At 41.8% G+C, this 21,129-nt stretch overlaps 1 protein-coding gene across 1 annotated transcript; it reads right to left on the bottom strand.

Annotated features, from left to right (window-relative positions):
• Positions 1-125: 125 nt before the first annotated feature.
• On the bottom strand, positions 126-20,244 carry LOC110501408 (protocadherin-17-like). Its single transcript, XM_021578955.3, has 4 exons — positions 16,576-20,244; positions 15,187-15,245; positions 14,844-15,016; positions 126-1,441 (listed from the first exon to the last, which is right to left on the bottom strand). The coding sequence occupies exons 1-4, from the start codon at positions 19,060-19,062 to the stop codon at positions 831-833; spliced, it is 3,330 nt and encodes a 1,109-aa protein (XP_021434630.2). The 5' UTR covers positions 19,063-20,244; the 3' UTR covers positions 126-830.
• Positions 20,245-21,129: the final 885 nt, after the last annotated feature.

Below are 21,129 nucleotides of genomic sequence, written 5' to 3'. Positions count from 1 at the left end.
TGATTAAGCAAGATAAATCATGTCAGCCCTTGAACCATACCTTGGAGAGAGAATTATGATCCTCAGGCAAAACAAAGCTTAATAGCTTTAGAGGCACCATTTGTCAAAAATAATTACATTCCATGTTTCGCAGTAGCACATGTGTATACAAATTTAATAACAACAAGTACAGCAGCTTATATTCACTTGAAAGCTCAGCTTATTTGCACATAAACTGCAGAGAAGACGACGATAAAATTACAAATACATTCATAAAAAAAACGGTTCGATTTTTCAGGGACCTCAAATTGTTTTATGAAAAGCGACATTCCCTATTTTACCAGAGCAGAGTCGCCTTTAAACGTTCATAAGACACTTCACATTGTATTATACTTGAATGATATGTATTTCAATTGTCTGAAATATCCAAATGATGTTTCTCATACACTACAGTAAGTGAAGACAAAACCTTTCACTGTACATAAGCAGACAGGACTTAATACCTTAAACAGGAGCAATTCATTCAACAGCCTCACAAAATTGGAGCTTGAAATGTGTAAAACACGGACATCTAAATTGAAGGGTATACCATGAAAACACGTAATGGCATGAAAGCAATGGTTTTCTTCCCCTTCCACTCACAGCAGTCAGAAACCAACACCACACACTTTACTTTGAACAACAAACCACAGAATCAAAAAAAAAAAAAAAGATAGTTCATGTCTGATGGTTTTTGGTTATACAATGCGTGTCTGGAACCTTCCTGGGTCAAAACAAATTACCCCTCCGTCATTCATCTGTGACCTCATCACATGGCGGCCAAATGAGAGCAAGGCCCAGACTTTGACCTTTTAGTTCCCAGAGTCCCGCTGGTCCAGATTGACGCACTCCATCCCCCCACATTCCTGGCTGATGATCCCAGATCTGATCCCAGAGCTGTGGATAAGGCTGTTGGACAGGGACTTGGGACTGAGGTCGCAGGACAGGTACGACGGATCCTCCAGTTCCGTATGGGGCGGTGAACACTGGCCATCTGGGGGACCATAGGCACTGCTGTCTGAGCCCCCCTCCCCGACCCTCCCCACCTCCTCCCTGGGCCCTTTGGTTGGGGAGTCCAGGGGTGTGTCCCCCTTGGTGGGGCTGCTGGACACGGAAGAGCACTCCTGCAGCAGGGGACTGAGGCCGCGCTGAGACTTTAAGTAGGGTTTGACGTTGGCTACTAGGATGATGCTGTCCCGCTGCTCCTTCCCGAACGTGCTGAGGGTTTTTCTGGCTGCACTGCGGTTGAGGCTGCCATAAATCTCTGTCTCCACCATGGCCTCCATTCCCACTGGGATGAAAAGGTTGGTGCGATTATCGGCGCTGTCTGCTTGGCTTCCTACACGTAGCTTTGGCATCCAGCATCTGTCAGAATGGCCCAGTGCACGACATTCATCTGTGCAGTGAACAGATCTGCCTTGTCCTAAGGAAAGATTTACAAAGTTCTTATTAAATGACTGATGATCGCTTTACAAAGTATAATCAAATATGCAAGTTATAGAACACAATTAAATTCAGAGCCAGCTCAATCTCCTCCCACACATACTGAAATAAAAAGCATAGAAAAATGAATAAATCATTTCTAGGGAATAAGTACAACCACTCCAATTTCCAGTCTGTCAGGACCAAGATCAAGAGAAAATGTGAGTTCAAAATGCATATTAAATCAAAGGGAGAACAAAATGACAACAGTTAGATTATGTAAACTGCAACGTAGTTCTCACACATTACAATCACTGTGCTTTGAAGGCATACCCACCAAGGTAGACGAACCACACATTACAATCACTGTGCTTTGAAGGCATACCCACCAAGGTAGACGAACCACAGACTACAGTCAAGTGTGTGTGTGTGTGTGTGTGTGTGTGTGTGTGTGTGTGTGGGGGGGGGGGGGGGGCAACCAGTTTTACATATTACATATAAAAAGACCAACAAAAAAAAAGGAGGTAGCGCTCACCACTGCAGAGAATCTATCCTTTGACAATGATGTAAAGAGAGAGGTCTGTATATTGAAAAGGTTCATAGAAGTATTTGCACTTTATATTTTGGACTACTGCATCTATGTCTGAGAGAACTAAAAAGCCAGTTTTGCATTGCCTTCTCACTGTACGCGGTGAATTAAAATTAGTTCAGACAATTAAGAATTAATATAAGGGTATGAGCACCCATTAAGATAGGTGCTAACAAGGCATTTTATGTTAATTTTGCAACACATACGGCAAGTGGTTAAATATAGGAAACTATCATTTCTCGACTCACAGTGACCGTTTATTTTCACAGCTAATAGGCAAAGAAGCACACCTGGCCTGAAACAAAAGCTCTTCGTTATCAGGATTTGTGTGCTCATGTCTCGCACAACACAGACCAACCATACAGATGTACAGTAGGATCTTAATTTGATCACCCTGTTGCAATCCAGAAAAAAGTGTATTTGAGGTGTTAACAAGGATTTAGAAACTTGTAACTTACATCTTTAAATTTCAGACTTGATTTTCCCTTACAAAAATGCACATGAATTAGAATCCACGTAATAATTCACGCACAAAAATGTATTATTTTCCTGCTGTAGCAAACTGGCTCAAATTAAGATCCTACATCTGTATGTTACCTCCTTCCCTTGTACATACAATCCTGTAGCTGTCCCTAAAGACTTTGGGATCTTACGAAAAATAGCAAGAGTAGACAGGCTGTGCCTTGCCATGATCCTGCCACAGTCAGTATAATTTAAATTTCTTAAGGCACCTTAGTTCCAGGACTAATCATGTTTAATGGGTCTACAATTGCAGTGATATGCCTTGTGGATGCTTTTTAAAAGCCAGGGACACAAAGGACCCATTTAAAGGGATCACATGGGTGGTGTACTATGGTTAAGTTGAAGGGAAAAACATGTTTTCCAAGAAAAGAACCTGCCTGGTCATTATAAATAGAAACAGACAAAGCCTAGCAACCGAGAACCCCAAGATGAATGCACCTGGCTTCTCCTGGAGACAATACATATTCAGAGGGGGACGCAATTGAGAGACACACAGGTGCATAAATTACCTGTATCAAAGCTGAGGGGAGACTGGAGTCTTTGATAAAGGTGAAAATACAAAAACACTACTTAATCTACTGTTGTGGCCTTTTGTGTTAGGGCTTCTCGGGATATGATTCAAATACTGCTCGGTTTTCCTGTATAGTGCTCTTTGCATTAAGTCTAAACTATTGTTCCAGGCTACCTGCACAACTTGCTGGATTTCACTACTTATTTTCCTAGAGATAAAGAACATATACGGTATCTACACTTCCCGCAAACCAGCATGTGTGTGCTTTGGCCTATAGAAATATACACAGAAAGCATCTGACTTTTCGTGCTTGGAGGATTAACTGTCTGCACACTCAATGTACATTCAATGTAGAACTGACAAACCCTTACAGTACACATTTAATGCGACAATTAGCTTCACTTTAAACTGCTGTACATTTTCTACAACCAAAGACAACTCTGAGTACATCAGACAAAAAGCGTTAACACAAGCTATTAATATTAAATGCATTGCCCCAGTTCTTTGCATTTCTCTTATCTTAAAAATGTAGTCCTTTAAATTAATTGACATTCCAGTCAAGTAAGCATCAGTGCTGTGTGTAAATTCCACTCTGCACATAAGAAACATCTCTTTCAATATCTTTCCATTTGATTGGCCTTTGAACAGGGTCTGGAGAATCAGACTCAGAAATATGTGCTCCAGAAAAGTGTGATTGAATTTACACCTCCCACAGAGAGAGCATGGCCCTGCCGTTTCCCGTGACACACTCACACACACACACAATCCCACACGTCCCCCTGGCAACCACAACAGTGTTCCCATCGCTGTCCTCCTGAGCACGCCACAAACAAACAGCTCATAGCAATGCAAATGGAGTGGAAAGTACTGCACAGGGATCTGATGACCACAGCCTTTCAATTCCAAGACACTTCTGTCTCTCACTGAGGGAAATGAGAACCAGCCCCACTTCAGTCAAGTCCTCCATTATCTTTCCGACTGCAGACAAACTGACTTTTATGGCAGACGTGCCTTATCTTTTATATGCATCATATCATGCAGGAAAAGAGCTACATAAACCAATCATAATCCGACCAGTGGTGAAAAGGACTTGACTGGTGGAAATTGAAATTCATCAATGATTGTATGTAGCCTATTGACCACGCCAACAAGACTTGACATAGCTGGTATGACACACTCCTATTTTTTTACATGCCCATTCTAACGGTCCATTCTAACATTTCCATTTAAGATTCCAGACGAGGCAACTGAGAATGTCGCCCGCAGAAAAGCTGTATGAAAACGTTCTGTCAGGAGCCACCAAAAGCTACCTGTCTGTTTGTACCGAAAGCGTCTGTCATGCTCTTTTGTCCCTGTCTTCCAATTCAAGCTTGAAGGAAAGTTTTTTTTAATCAAGTAATGACATGATCAAATGAGACAGCCATAGAGGTACACGATGCCATGCATATGAGCTCATTTGAACGCTAAAGCCGGCAGAGGATGTTTGAACATTCTTTCCTTCAGCCGATGGACCCTTTTATCCGCTTAACTATCATCTACTTTCCACTCTGGTGCCTTCATTTCATCTCGGCAGTGCAGCTCGACATTTCTGCGACAGGGCTCCCATGCAGAAAAATATACACATTGAAATATATTTCCTGACCTCAAAATGGATTCCAAATTCATTTACGTTTTTGTCTAAATGTAACACTACCGTTCAAAAGTTTGGGGTCTGCTTAGAAATGTCCTTGTTTTTGAAAGAAAAGCATGTTTTTTTTGGGGCCATTAAGATAACATCAAATTGATCAGAAATACAGTGTAGACATTGTTAATGTTGTAAATGACTACTGTAGCTGGAAACGGCTGATTTTTTAAATGGAATATCTACATAGGCGTACAGAGAGGCCCATTATCAGCAACCATCACTCCTGTGTTCCAACGGCACGTTGTGCTAGCTAATCCAAGTTTATCATTTTAAAAGGCTAATTGATCATTAGAAAACCCTTTTGCAATTATGTTAGCACAGCTGAAAACTGTTGTGCTGATAAAGAAGGAATAAAACTGGCCTTCTTTAGACTAGTTGAGTATCTGGAGCATCAACATTTGTGGGTTCGATTACAGGCAAAAAATGGCCAGAAACAAAGAACTTTTTTCTGAAACTCGTCAGTCTATTTTTGTTCTGAGAAATTAAGGCTATTCCGTGCGAGAAATGGCCAAGAAACTGACGATCTTGTACAATGCTGTGTACTACTCCCTTCACAGAACAGCGCAAACTGGCTCTAACCAGAATATAAATTGGAGTGGGAGGCCCCGGTGCACAACTGAGCAAGAGGACAAGTACATTAGAGTGTCTAGTTTGAGAAACAGATCCCTCACATGTCCTCAACTGGCAGCTTCATTAAATAGTACCCGCAAAACACCAGTCTCAACGTCAACAGTGAAGATGCGACTCCGGGATGCTGGCCTTCTAGTCAGAGTTCCTCTGTCCAATGTCTGTGTTCTTTTGTCCATCTTAATGTTTTCTTTATATTGGCCAGTCTGAGATATGGCTTTTTGTTTGCAACTCTGCCTAGAAGGACAGCATCCTGGAGTTGCCTCTTCACTTTGGACGTTGAGACTGGTGTTTTGCGGGTTGCAGGTTCAATAATAGTGGCAAACATGTTTTTTTTAATAACTACCCATTCTCTTTATCCCACATATACAACTATCTGTAAGGTCCCTTAGTCAAGTAGTGACTGTCAAGCACATATTCAACCACATATTCAATGCCTCGCAAAGAAGGGCACATCGCTTGGTGTACATATAAAATAAGCAGAAGCTAAATACAGCACATTTCAAAATTCATCCCCTTGGTGTTTTTCCTATTTTGTTGCATTACAACCTGTAATTTAAGTGGATTTGGATTTTATGTAATGGACATACACATAATAGTCCAAATTGGTGAACTGAAATGAAAAAAATAAATACATGGAAAAGTGGTGTGTGTATATGTATTCACCCCCTTTGCTATGAAGCCCCTAAATAAGATCTGGTGCAACCAATTCCCTTCAGAAGTCACATAATTACTTTTAAAAAGTCCACCTGTGTGCAATAAAAGTGTCATGATCTGTCATATGATCTCAGTATATCTACACCTGTTCTGAAAGGCCCCAGAGTCTGCAACACCACTAAGCAAGGGGCACCACCAAGGAGCTCTCCAAACAGGTCAGGGACAAAGTTGTGGAGAAGTACAGATCAAGGTTGGGTTATAAAAAATATCAGAAACTTTGCACATCCCACGGAGCACCATTAAATCCATTATTAAAAAATGGAAAGAATATGGCACCACTACAAACCTGCCAAGAGAGGGCCGCCCATCAAAACTCACCGACCAGGCAAGGAGGGCGTTAATCAGAGAGGCAACAAAGAGACCAACGATAACCCTGAAGGAGCTGCAAAGCTCCACAGCGGAGATTGGAGTATCTGTCCATAGGACCACTTTATGCCGTACACTCCACAGAGCTGGGCTTTACGGAAGAGTTGTCAGAAAAGTTGTCATTGCTTAAAGAAGAAAATAAGCAAACACGTTTGGAGTTCTCCAAAAGGCATGTGGGAGACTCCCCAAACATATGGAAGAAGGTACTCTGGTCAGATGAGACTAAAATCTAGCTTTTTGGCCATCAAGGAAAATGCTATGTCTGGCGCATACCCAACACCTCTCCCCACCCCATGAATACCATCCCCACAGTGAAGCATGGTGGTGGCAGCATCATGCTCTGGGGATGTTTTTCATGGGCAGGGACTGGGAAACTGGTCAGAATTGAAGGAATGATGGATGGCGCTAAATACAGGGAAATTCTTGAGGGAAACCTGTTTCAATCTTTCAGAGATTTGAGACTGGGATGGAGGTTCACCTTCCAGCAGAACCATGACCCTAAGCATACGGCTAAAGCAACACTTGAGTGTTTTAAGGGGAAACATGTAAATGTCTTGGAATGGCCTAGTCAAAACCCAAACCACAATCCAATTGAGAATCTGTAGTATGACTTAAAGATTGCTGTACACCAGCGGAACCCATCCAACTTGAAGGAGCTGAAGCAGTTTTGCCTTGAAGAATGGCCAAACATCCCAGTGGCTAGATGTGCCAGGCTTATAGAGACATACCCCAAGAGACTTGCAGCTGTAATTGCTGCAAAAGGCGGCTCTACAAAGTATTGACTTTGGGTCGGTGAATAGTTATGCACACTCAAGTTTTCAGTTTTTTTTGTCTTATTTCTTGTTTGTTTCACAATAAATCATATTTGGCATCTTCAAAGTGGTAGGCATGTTGTGTAAATCAAATTATTCAAACCCCCCAAAAATCTATTTTACTTCCAGGTTGTAAGGCAACAATAGGAAAAATGCCAAGGGGGGTGAATACTTTCGCAAGTCACTGTATCCCTTTAACCATGGTGAAGTTATTAATTAGGTTTTGGATGGTGTATCAATACACCCAGTCACTACAAAGATACAGGCTTCCTTCCTAACTCAGTTGCCAGAGAGGAAGGAAACTGTTTAGGGATTGCACCATGAGGCCAATGGTGATATTAAAAAGGTGACAGAGCATTAATGGTTGTGATATGAGAAAAACCGAGGATGGATCAACAACATTGTAGTTACTCCACAATATTAACCTAAATGACAGAGTGAAAAGGAAGCCTGTCCCGAATAATACTATTCCAAAACATGCATCCCGTTTGCAACAAGGCACTTAAGTAATACTGCAATGAAATTAACTTTTTTTTCCTGATTATAAAGTGTTATGTTTTGGGCAAATACAGCACAACACACCACTGAGTACCACTCTTCATATTTTCAAGCATGGTGGTGGCTTCATCATGTTATGGGTATGCTTGTCATCAGCAAGGATTAAGGAGTTTTTTGGGGATAAAAATAAACAGAATACAGCTATAAGCACAGGCAAAATCCTAGAGGAAAACCTAGTTCAGTCTGCTGGGAGAATGGGAGTTGAATTCCCTTTTCAGCAGGACAATAACCTAAAACACAAGACCAAACATACAGTTGAAGTTGGTAGTTTACATACACTTAGGTTGGAGTCATTAAAACTCCTTTTTCAACCACTCCACAAATGTCTTGTTAACAAACTATAGTTTTGGCAAGTCGGTTAGGACATCTACTTTGTGCATGACACAAGTAATTTTTCCAATAATTATTTACAGACTGATTATTTCACTTATAATTCACTGTATCACAATTCCAATGGGTCAGAAGTTTACATACACTAAGTTGACTGTACCTTTAAACAGCTTGGAAAATTCTATAAAATGATGTCATGGCTTTAGAAGCTTCTGATAGGCTAAATGACATCATTTGAGTCAATTGGAGGTGTACCTGTGGATGTATTTCAAGGCCTACCTTCAAACTCAGTGCCTCTTTGCTTGACATCATGGAAAAACAAAAGAAATCAGACAAGACCTCAGAAAAAACAAATGTAGACCTCCACAAGTCTGGTTCATCCTTGGGAGCAAATTCCAAATGACTGAAGGTACCATGTTCATCTGTACAAAAATAGTACGCAAGTATAAACACCATGGGACCACGCAGCCGTCATGCCGCTCAGGAAGGAGACGCGTTCTGTCTCCTAGAGATGAACGTACTTTGGTGAGAAAAGTGCAAATGCATCCCAGAACAACAGCAAAGGACCTTGTGAAGATGCTGGAGGAAACCGGTACAAAAGTATCTATATCTACAGTAAAACGAGTCCTGTATCAACATAACCTGAAAGGCCGCTCAGCAAGGAAGAAGCCACTTCTCCAAAACTGCCATAAAAAAGCCAGACTACAGTTTGCAACTGCCCACGGGGTCAAATATCGTACTTTTTGTCCTCTGGTCTGTTGAAACAAAAATAGATTTGTATGGCCATCGTTATGTTTGGAGGAAAAAGGGGGATGCTTGCAAGCTGAAGAACACCATCCCAACCGTGAAGCACAGGGGTGGTAGCATCATGTTTTGGGGTTGCTTTGTTGCAGGGGGGACTGGTGCACTTCACAAAATAGATGGCATCACGAGGAAGGAAAATTATATGGATATATTGAAGCAACATCTCAAGACATCAGTCAGGAAGTTAAAGCTTGGTCACAAATGGGTCTTTTAAATAGACAATGACCCCAAGCATACTTCCAAAGCCCTGACCTCAATCCCATAGAAAATTTGTGGGCAGAATTGAAAAAGCGTGTGCGAACAAGGAGGCCTACAAACCTGACTCAGTTAAACCAGCTCTGTCAGGAGGAATGGGCCAAAATTCATCCAAATTATTGTGGGAAGATAGTGGAAGGCTACCCAAAATGTTTGACCCAAGTTCAACAATACAAAAGGCAATGCTACCAAATACTAATTGTGTGTATGTAAACTTCTGAGCCACTGGGATGTGATGAAAGAAATAAAATCTGAAATAAATAATTCTCTCTACTATTATTCTGACATTTCACATTCTTAAAATAAAGTGGTGATCCTAACTGACCTAATACAGGGAATTTTTACTATAATTAAATGTCAGGAAATGTGAAAAACTGAGTTTAAATGTATTTGGTTAAGGTGTATGTAAGCTTCCGACTTCAACTGTACACTGGAGTTGCTTACAAAGATGACGTTGGATGTTCCCGAGTGTTCCAGTTTGGACTTAAATCGTCTTGAAAATCTGTGGCATGACTTAAAAAAAGGCTGTCTAGCAATCATCAATAATCAGTTTGACAGAGCTTGACGAATGGGAAAATATTGTATAATCCAGGTGTCCAAAGCTCTTAGAGATTTACCTAAAAAGACTCACAGCTGTAATCGCTGCCAAAGGTGTTTCTACAAAGTATTGGCTCAAAGGTGTGAATACTTATGTAAATGAGATATTTCTGTATTTAATTTTCAATACATTTGCTAAAATGTCTAAAAACATATTTTCACATGGTCATGATGGGGTATTGTGTGTCGATGGGTGAGAAAAAAACATGTTTTCACCTCACAAATGAATTGCAGTTTCACAAAACACATTTGCTGTTTCAAATGTAATAAAACTCCGCATGTGAAAACCACACTTTTCACACGTGGAATTGCAACGTGAAAACCATTCACATGTGAAAATATAATTTTCAGTTTCACATGTAAAAAAACATTCACATCATTAAAATCTAACTTTCACATGTGGAATTCCAAGTTCACATGTGATGGTGAAATGTTGTTATTCTCCTCACATGTCAAAAGGTGGTGTTAACATGTTGCACAGGCAACATGTTTCCACGTATGGATTTGCAAATTCTGTAATGCCATTCTGTAAAAAGGTAACTTAGCCGACCTGAGTATAAATACTCAAGTGTGCATTATTTCTTATTTCTGAGCCATCCGTTTGGAGTGTTACTGCTGCAGGCACACGCCTCTGTTCTTCATACGTTGGTCAGTGACCGTTGGAAGAAGAACAGTGAAAAAAAACAGAGAAGCTAACGCTCCGTGTCTCCTTATTTATTCTGTTTAACATGAGAAAATTAGCACTGTCAGAGTTAATCAGTTAACTCAAGATAACTTTTTGTAATTTATTGCACAATTTTTTTGGGGGGGGGGCACATTGTCCGAAAGTGTTCAAAATACATTGAAAACATCCACAATAAATCACAGCTCAATTTGAGCAACTCTATAAACAAAAAATGCAATCGTTTAACAGCCCTAGTTGACATTAAAGTGTGAAAATACACATGTGAAAGTGTAACGGACATGAGTCGGTCATGGTTGAAAATGGTCACGTGATGAGGTAGCCCCGCTTGCGACTTCACAATTAGTGTTGGCCCTCTTGGTCGAATGGTCAAGACGTTGTGTGAGACCCGGGTTATAATCCCGACCAGTTGCAAAGGCACAAATGTGAAACTTATAATATCACGTGAAATGTTGGGAAACCACATGTGTCTGAATCAAGTAAAAAAATGTACATGTGAAAAATCCATGTGAAACTTCACGTGTGTCTGAAAACCAACTGTCTGTTTTTCCCACATTACATTTCCAAGTGATTTGTTCACACGTGTTCACACATATTTGTCTGAAAACCATGCTTTATTGTGTGTTTTTTTGTTGTTGTAAGGGTATTCACAAATTATGAGTATTATGGTCTAGCTAGCTCGGTAAAAATAGAAAATGGTATAGACTGTAGCGGAAAGCTAAATTGGCTACATTGGCTAACCAACTGTTCCTTGCTATAGCTTCCATTGATTGAGCCCAACACTCAAACATGACTGCGTATACCGATTAGCCAGCTAGCTAGCTCCTTCAATAACTCTTCAAATGTGTCTGCCTTATTTTGTTTCCATTAGTTGAATGCAGATAATGTGCTGACCTGAAGGCATGATCATGTAAACTAAAGCAGTGCAAGCCTTGTAATTGTGTTTGTCAATGCTAGGCAAGAATCGTACTTTGGACAAAATGTGTCAGAAGAATGTTGGACAAGCTGCAAATCTGCAGAACCAAGCAGAACCAAGCAGAACCATTCAGCCACTTTTAATTATAAACTGCTGATCAATTAATACATCCCCCTCATTACTAATTAACCTGTCCACAGCAACACTGTTGATCCCAACAGATGGTGCCTGATGTCCTAAAGTTAGCAGCATCATTTTTTAAGGTAAGATTGAACTTTTGCTAACTGAAGGTGTTTAATAAGCAGTCAAGCAATGTATATTTTTTTCCAAATTTGATTCACCATTTCTCTTTTCTTCACAGAGGTAAAGATATTTATAGCTGAACGACTTTGTAAGCTTTGACTGTCATGTTCCTAACTAATTACTTATCTTCAAATGTGTCTGTTCCATTTTGTTTACGTAGGTCATCAACAGCCAAAATCATGTTTCTTGAAATTGAATGATGACCAAAGTATGAAAAATGACTGTTGCTTCTACATTGATAAAGTTTGATTATAAAGTTACTGGTCCCCATGTCAAATGCTTGAATTAATTATTAAGGGGTATCAGTCAAGGAGAGCTCTGAATATAAACTCCCCGCCCACTCAGCCTGTCTTTTCACATTTCCTGGTAGTTGGCCATGAAAGAAAAAGTACTTTTCAGAATGACTGTTCAGGACCTTTAATGGAAGAAAATGCTGTGTAGCCCGGAAGATCATAAAGTCATTGTAAGTAGAGTTTAATAAGACTTGGATTTGTGAGTCAATGCTAAGAATGTTGTCCAAGGGAATGGCCGAAACGGGGAAGAAAAATGTTCCCATGATGTAATCCTTTAACAATGCACACATCATTTTGAATTCTAAATTGCCTATCTGCAATTAATATACTCCCCTAATTCCCTTGTCCACAGCAACATCGATGGTGCAAACTGATGGTGCCTGCCTGAGGTCTTAACGAAAACAACCTTTTTGAAAGTAAGATTGAACTTAAGTTGAATATGTGTTCAATAAATGCTCAAGCAATCTACATTATTTCCCAATTTGGTTCAACGTTTCCTTTTTCTTTACTGATACACTACACGACCAAAAGTATGTGGACAACCTGCTTGTCGAACATCTCATTCCAAAATCATGGGCATTCATATGTTGGTCCCCCCTTTGCTGCAACAACTCCACTCTTCTGGGAAGGCTTTCCACTAGATGTTAGAACATTGCTGCGGGGACTAATGCCACAAGAGCATTAGTGAGGTCGGGCGATGACGTTGTGCAATTAGGCCTGGCTCGCAGTCGGCATTCCAATTCATCCCAAAGGTGTTCGATGGGGTTGAGGTCAGGGCTCTGTGCAGGCCAGTCATGTTCTTCCACATCAATCTCAACAAACAATTTCTGTATGGACCTCACTTTCTACACAGGGGCATTGTCATGATGAAACAGGAAAGGGCCTTCCCCAAACTGTTGCCACAAAGTTGGAAGCACGGAACCGTCTATAATGTCATTGTATGCTGTAGCGTTAAGATTTCCCTTCACTGCAACTAAGGGTCATAGTCCGAACCATAAAAAACAGCCCCAGACCATTATTCCTCCTCCACCAAACTTCACAGTTGGTACTATGCATTGGGGCAGGTAGCGCTCTCCTGGCATCCTCCACCAAACACAGATTAGTCCGTCAGACTGCCAGATGGTAAAGCATGATTCATCACTCCAGAGAACGTGTTTCCACTGCTCCAGAGTCCAATGGCGGCGAACTTAACACCACTCCAGCCGAAGCTTGGCATAGCAATCTTAGGCTTGTGTGTCTGGCTGCTTGGCCATGGAAACCAATTTCATGAAGCTCCTGTAGAACAGTCGTTTTTTTAATTTAACCTTAATTTAACTAGGCAAGTCAGTTAAGAATAAATTCTTATTTACAATGACGGCCTACCCCGGCCAAACCCTTCCATAACCCAGACGACGCTGGGCCAATTGTGCGCCGCCCTATGGGACACCCGATCACAGCCGGGTTGTGATACAGCCCGGGATCGAATTTTCCAGATTGACGTAAAGTAATGATGGACTGTCATTTCTCTTTGCTTATTTGAGCTGTTCTTGTCATAATACGGAGTTGGTCTTTTATCAAATAGGGCTTTCTTCTGTATACCACCGCTACCATGTCACAACACAACTGATTGGCTCAAACTTATTAAGAAGGAAAGAAATGCCACAAATGAACTTTTAACAAGGCGCACCTATTAATTGAAATGCATTCCAGGTGACTGTGACTACCTCATGACGCTGGTTGAGAGAATGCCAAGAGTGTGCAAAGCTGTCATCAAGGCAAAGGGTGGCTATTTGAAGAATCTCAAATATAAAATACATTTTGATTTGTTTCACACTATTTGTTACTACATGATTCCACATGTTTAATTTCATAGTTTTGATGTGTTCACTATTATTCTACAATGTATAAAACAGTCCAAATAAAGCCAAACCCTTGAGTTAGATGCATTTCCAGAATACATTTCAAAATATAAAGAATTGGCCAAATCATATATTTTCAAAGACATATTTATTACTTTTCCAGATGCATTTTAAATACATTTTCAGATGTATTTTAAATAACTTTTCAAATGCATTTGAAATACAATTTGCAATGCATGTCAAGGTGTATTTTAATGTATATATGATTTGGCCAATTCTTTACATTTTCAAATGTATCCTGAAAATGCACCCAAAACTATATTTAAAGAAATAAAAAAATTCATCTGACTCTGAGGTAGATCAAATCCTGAAGTATCCCTTTAAATGTATTTTTTTCCATACGGGCTGAGCTACAATATCATGCTGCCTCATAGAGCTAAGATTGAATTACTGCTGCCTATGTCCTGTGTAGCTCAGTTGGTAGAGCATGGTGCTTGCAACGCTCGGGTTGTGGTTTTGAATCCCACCCGGAACCAGTATGAAAATGTATGCACTCAATACTGTAAGTCTGCTAGATCAGGGTTTCCCCAAACTTAGTCTTGGGGTCCTCCCTGGGTGCACTCATCATCAGGCTATGATCATTTGAATCAGCTGTGTAGTGCTAGGGAAAAAACTCAAATGTGCACATGGGGGGCCCCCAGAACTGACTTTGGGATACCCTGTTCTGAATGACTAAATTGCAATTGCATAGAATTCATACTGCTGAAATCTTGTTTAAGTATTATGATTTCAGGAATCTCTTTGAGGTGTACACTGTACTATCATTATTGGCTTTAGCTTTACCCTGAGGATGGTACTGTAGAACTGGGGATAAACAGACTGTGTACATGTGTTTGTAGTGCATTTTGGCTTGGTGCAGTGATTGGGAAAACAAGGGTCTGATACAAGGGTCCGTTAAGCATCTTTAAGATGTCACAGAGAGAGAGAGCTTCCACTCACCCTGCTCGAGAGGCTGGCCATTAACCGCTGTGGCTTTCATCTTGATGGCCTCCCTGGCAGACGTGTCGCAGTGGGAGCCTTTATTAGTATCCTGGTCACTATCAGCCTGGTCACTATCACCATGGCCACTGTCTCGGAGGCTTGCTCGCTCTGCATCCTTAAATGTTGAGCTGCTGCAGGATGAGGAGACAGGAGAGAAAAAAACATAACTCATTGGTGGTGGCTTCCGTCTGTCTTTCTTGTGATCGCCCTTGCGCCCTATTTGACGTGCTTGTTCTGATGGCTTGATATTGAATAGAATGTAAATGGCGGCTGTCAGGTAGTTATCATTTAGCGGCCTTACCTTTGAGCAAATGGCTGCCTGTTGGACGTATAATTGGGCTCCGAGGGAAAATTATCCGTCTGAGAATTGAAGAGAGATAATTATTTGTGTATTGTGCACCAGAATAGTTTTCCTGTGTGCAACAGTTTATATGAGCAACATGACATATTCAAAGGACACCTCCATTAACTATGGCTTGGCCTGCATTCAGATCTGTACATTCAAAGCATTTAGGAACACATTAAATCCTTACTCGTTACATCCATTTTTTTAAACTCTGTCTATGAATTTGAGAGTAGTTACATTTCTCCAGGTCCATACCTCAGCTTTTTTATCAAAACAGAGGTGGGATGTCCGCTTTGTTATTGTTTCAATTAAGGACTCTAGCTTTATTCAAACAGCAGCAGCTATCAGTGGCACCCCGATAAGAACAAATCTCCATTATGTCCATATGTGCCTGTTTGGTCGAGGGAGAGAAGTAATGCATCAGCCACTGTCATCTGCATCCTTGTTTTTTCTCATCTTGAGAATAATGTGTTTGTGTTGATCACACCCACATGCCCTAGCAACTGGTGACAGCGCCAGCTCTTGTCATCAGTGTTATCATCTCCAAATGAGACTGTCTCGGAGACTGTCCTAGATATTTACATAATTTACAACTGAAAAGACCTCTGTGCTAAATAAAATTACATGCACTCCTTGTCAATTTAATATGCTGGCTTGCATAAGCAGCCTTGTCATCTTTTACAAGGCAGGGCTGGACCCTATTAATGTCTTATCTTTCCAACATTGGATTTGGATGTGTGGAACTGGCCCGTGTTTGTGGAGGGCAAGAAATGGGATTGTAAGGTTATGCTGTGTGCATCTAGCTGTCTGGCACAAAATATTTCACTAATGTGATCAGACAAGCTGTTCAAACACCTGTCCAATCCCAGATTTCGGGCAGGGTTTTGTTTTCACTCTGTGGCAGGAGGATCTGGCAGTGGCAGTACAGCAGCGCAGTCCAAGACCCACACGGTTTGCATATCTTACAGAAATGGTTTCCTGGTTATTTAGACCACCTGTAAGGTGCTGCTAGAAGTGACTCATAATGGGACAATTTGGTTAGGATCTCTGTGGAGGAAATGTAGATCACAAACAATCTACTCTAGCACACCAACAACCGGTATAAAAAATACAGTGTCTTTTCATATATTATTTCTTCAATGTGCTTGTGGTGTATCATGATGCATTTTTTGTCCTTCAATTTGCACCATATGGTGCCAGACAGGGAATACAAATGATAACAAGGATGTCTGATTGCATGAGTATCGATTTGAAGAATGACCTCTCTTGTGGCAGATTTGTATAAAATACCATGGAAGAATAAAAGGCTATAAAAAAATATGGTACAATGACTCTGTTTCTTACCTGTATCACTGACATTCTATTCATAGGAGTCTCTGTGGTAAGCCCTGCGAAGCTCGAGTGACAGCCAGCCCGAGGCACCGTCAGGCTGTTGGAGGTGGTTTTCAGGTACATGACCTCTGACCTGGGCAGCGTGAGAGGCAGGGGGCTGGTCGTCTGGTAGTCGAAACAGATAGGTGAGGTGATGAGAGACGGGCTGCTCACCACGTTCATCCTGCTCACAGAGTCCCTCTCCTCCATCTCGCTCTGCACCAGCATGATTTCATTCTTGTTGATCCTTTTCTTCTTGCCCTTCCCCACTGGGGGATTGGAGTTGGAGTACTCAGCCATGCGGCACTTATAATTCCCAGCCTCCTTATCTTGATGCTTGGACTTAACGGCGATGGCAGTCATGACAGCCAGCAGCAAGACAGAGATGATGCAAAGGGTGACGATGAGGGGCAGGGACAAGTCCCAGTGCTGCTGCTCCCCGCTGGCCCCGGACTCCCCTCCTGCAATGGCTCCTGTGCTGGCCTTAATGATCAGCTTGGCCACAGCAGAAAGTGGGGGCTTGCCGTGATCGGTTACCTTCACTACCAGCTCTACAGCTGGGGCCACGTCCTCCCACACAGCATGGGCAGTCCTGACCTCGCCGGCCACAGGGTCCATCTCAAACAGGTGCTCCTCGTTACCCTCAGAGATCTCGTAGGTCAGACGACCGCTCTCGCCGAAGTCGTGGTCGACTGCTCTCACCGTGGTCACTATGTACCCCAGGCCTACATTTCTAGGGATCATGATTTCCACAGTGTCATTTAGCAGGAGGGGTAATACAATAACTGGTAGATTGTCATTGACGTCAAGCACACTGACCCTGACTGTGGCACTGCTCTCCATATGAGGAGACCCTGCGTCTTTAGCTTGAACATTGAACTCAAAGAACTTAGTTTGTTCGTAGTTGAAAGACCTTGAGGCGTATATGGCTCCGTTGGTAGGATTGACAGACACGTAGGTGTAAACTGACACGTCTCCGATGTGCGACGGTGAAATGGAGTAGGACACAGTTCCATTCCGACCTATATCTGGATCATGAGCCAGAACTGAGCCTAAGTACTCCCCTGGGATGTTGTTCTCTGGCACCTGGAGCACATAGATGGTCTTGGTGAAACGTGGTGCATTATCATTCTCATCTAAGATTTTCACTGTGAACGATTTGGTGTAATTCAACGAAGGTATTCCGTTGTCTCTGGCCACTATGGTCACGTTATATTCATCTTTCAGTTCCCTGTCTAGAGGTCTGTCTGTGAGCAGAGTGTAAAAATTATCATTGTTTTCCTGCAGCCTGAATGGTACATTGCCAAGCACTCTGCATTGGAGCTGGCCATTTCTTCCAGAATCTTTATCAGTGACTCTCACCAGGGCGATGACAGATTCTGGAGGTGCTGCCTCACTGATAGCTCCCTGGCGGACTGAGACAAAACTTATGACAGGCCAATTATCATTCTTGTCAAGCACTTTGACTGAAATCTTACAATGGCCAGGGATGGGGTTAGGCCCCAGGTCCTTGGCCTGCACGTCAAATTCAATGGTTGGATTCTCTTCATAGTCAATTTCTCCCTGAATCTTTATTACACCTGTGTTGGGGTCAATAGAAAACAACTCCTGGACTCTATCAGATGCATATCCACTGAAAGAATAGACTACCTGTCCATTGCTGCCCTCATCTTGGTCTGTTGCATTCAGGTCTATCAGCATTTTCCCAGGTGGTGAGTTTTCAGGGAGCTCCAGCACATAGGCGGGTTTGTCAAATACTGGGCTATTATCATTTGAATCAGTAACTCTCACATTGATTTGCATGGACCCTGATCTTGGATACTCCCCTCCATCAATGGCTGTCAAAAGGAGGGTATGATGGGACTGATCCTCCCTATCTAGAGGTCGCTGAACTACCAATTCCGGATAGATGGTTCCCTCGCCCCTCAATTTCAAGTCCAAAGAAAATGTATTGTAATCATCTCTGGTGACCTGATAAGTCTTTATTCCGTTTCCCCCAGAATCTGAGTCATGCGCAATTGTTAGAGGGAAACGTGTCCCAGCAGCTGCATTCTCTGAAATATCAATATTGATGTGATCTGAGGGAAAACCTGGCGAGTTGTCGTTTATATCCACTACATCAATCTTGATCATGCATATTTCCTTGTCGTTGGCAAACACTTCCATGGAGAGCTGACACTTGGGGTTGCGTCTGCACAATGTCTCCCTGTCAATTCGCTGTTTGGTAAAAAGCAGCCCACTCTCCGGGTCCACATCAATGAGATGTGGAGCAGAATTCTCCAGAACTCTAAAGTTAGATTTTTCCCCTCTCTCCACCGGTCCAAATCCGGCATCCTTAGCAATGTTTCCGATAACAGTTCCAGGTCCCTGCTCCTCTGGAACGGAATAATTGAGATTTTTCAGAGTCCGGGCTTTAGCCCAAAAGAGAAGGAAAAATATGACAGGAAGACGCATATCCATTTACTGTGTAGGATGCGCGTGCTTAAAAATTCCCGTTTTAACTTCCAACCTGTTGATTTGTTCAGCGACCACACTACCACTAAAATCACACGAGACAGGTAGTTTTGTATCCAACACAACGGAGAGGTTATTAAATCGATTTCTTGCTATCTTTTCTATATTTTACGCTGTCCTTTTAACCTCCTTCACATGCCGTACAGCTATGATGAACTCTTTGTGTAAACAAAGATGAACGCCCAAAGACATATCACGCATTAACGCAATACAAAATGTAACATGTGGCAGACGTGATTCGCTGGTGCGGCGAATAAAATATATTCGGTGATTTTAAAGCGTTTATGATTTCCCCTGTTGCTACAAGGTTACAAACGTTTGTACATCCCGCTATGCTGAAGGTTAGGCAGTACAAAAGCGCAATGCCCTTATGCGACATCTATAGCCTACCTAAAGCAAAATACCCGAGATACTCATTCATTTAACCATTCATTTCCCAGCACAGTCAGCGACCATCTATCTATACAGTATACTTTTTCTGAGCGCTACACACTGTTGCATACAGGTTCATACAGGTTATGTACACATGGACCAACCCATAAAGGAAAGCAGATGCATCAAATAAATATGCTCCTTCGGGACCACGTTTTACATTTTCCTTTCATTCACGAACATTTGGTGAGCGATAAGGACTTTTGCCCGATAATTGTCCTATAATCAGTCCAGTAATCCGGTAATCCAGTCCAGTTGGACCTCGTGCCCTTGCATCCCGCATTGATTCGTGGTAAGAACATCAACAATGCTCCTTTAGAGGTTAAACAAATCCAAGACTTCAGGTGCACAACGTTGTAGATTTTTTTTTCGATATGGTCCCCAAATAATTCTGTTCAATTATCCGGTCACGTCAACAGTTGAAAACAGCTCTCTTGGCATTGAGATCTGGTTACCAGTAGAATCCTCCCGACGCCCTACACACTGACTCCAGTTTATATCTTGGTGCATTTAACATTGTTTCTGATCGTCTTCCAACCAATGAGTGAAACTGTGACAGATCCTGCCTTGGGGGTTTTCTCCAATAGGTCTGGCAAGTTCGCATTGAACGAGGGCTGTTCCGCTGGTACGTGATTCAGTTACTGATGTGAGCGCACAGAGCAGAGCAGAGAGAGAGAGAGAGAGAGAGCTGTAGATGAAAAACGTGCTTGTGGATTTTGTTCCTAATAGGCTACATTTCGATGTGCAGTAGGCCTAGAGATAGTGTGTGGATCATAATAATGTGGGGATGGGAATTAATATAGAAAAACCGATACAACCTGTGAGGGTTTGGGTAAAGTGGGGGTAATACCATAAAGCTTTGGTTAAAGGTTCGTGCAGTGGCTGGTACTAGGCTACTAGGCTAGGCAATCATAACAACAGACCTTTGTTTTCTGACTGTGGAAATGCTTGTGGACATGATCGACCAAAATAACGTTGCAGAGCATGTATCCAATGCTTCCAATCCCAATCCACCTAATTACAATGTTTATATAACTGTTATGACACATCTTGATTTGGTCTTGTCTCCTTTCACTGCATGGTCGGATAATGACTGTGGTTCATGATTCAAGAATACAAGCTGGTTGTATTGAGTGAGTAAAGATACAAGTCTGACAAGAGGATAAAACGAAGGAAAAAGCAATAATATCATAGTAATAAAGTAACAAGTTGTCAATTAATATTAGGGATTATTTCTCTACATGGGGATATTCTCTATATTCAGAGACTGTTTCCTATTTCTTACCATAAACATCACACTTGTTGTTCCACCTCTTCCTGCTATGCAATATCCACAGTTATTATCACCGACAGATCTTGGGGAAATGGACCGACATCTAATCCAGTCTTCTTTCCAATCGTCTAACATTGGCATTTGAATTCTCACCTGGCCAGAGCAGTGCAATTACCAGTCTCCTATGTCATACAGGTATGCACGGACATATTCTGTCTTATCAGCGTAAGGGCAAGATCAGTATGGTTGCAGGTTCATCATTAAATTGCTTGTTGTGCCGGCTCTAAATCAACCTTGAGTTGTCTACA

Source organism: Oncorhynchus mykiss, chromosome 22 (genome assembly GCF_057628025.1).
Source record: "Oncorhynchus mykiss isolate SJ-2025 chromosome 22, ASM5762802v1, whole genome shotgun sequence".
Taxonomy (NCBI): Eukaryota; Metazoa; Chordata; class Actinopteri; order Salmoniformes; family Salmonidae; genus Oncorhynchus; species Oncorhynchus mykiss.
Note: the sequence above shows the minus strand (reverse complement) of the source record. Positions and strands in the feature narration are given on the sequence as shown.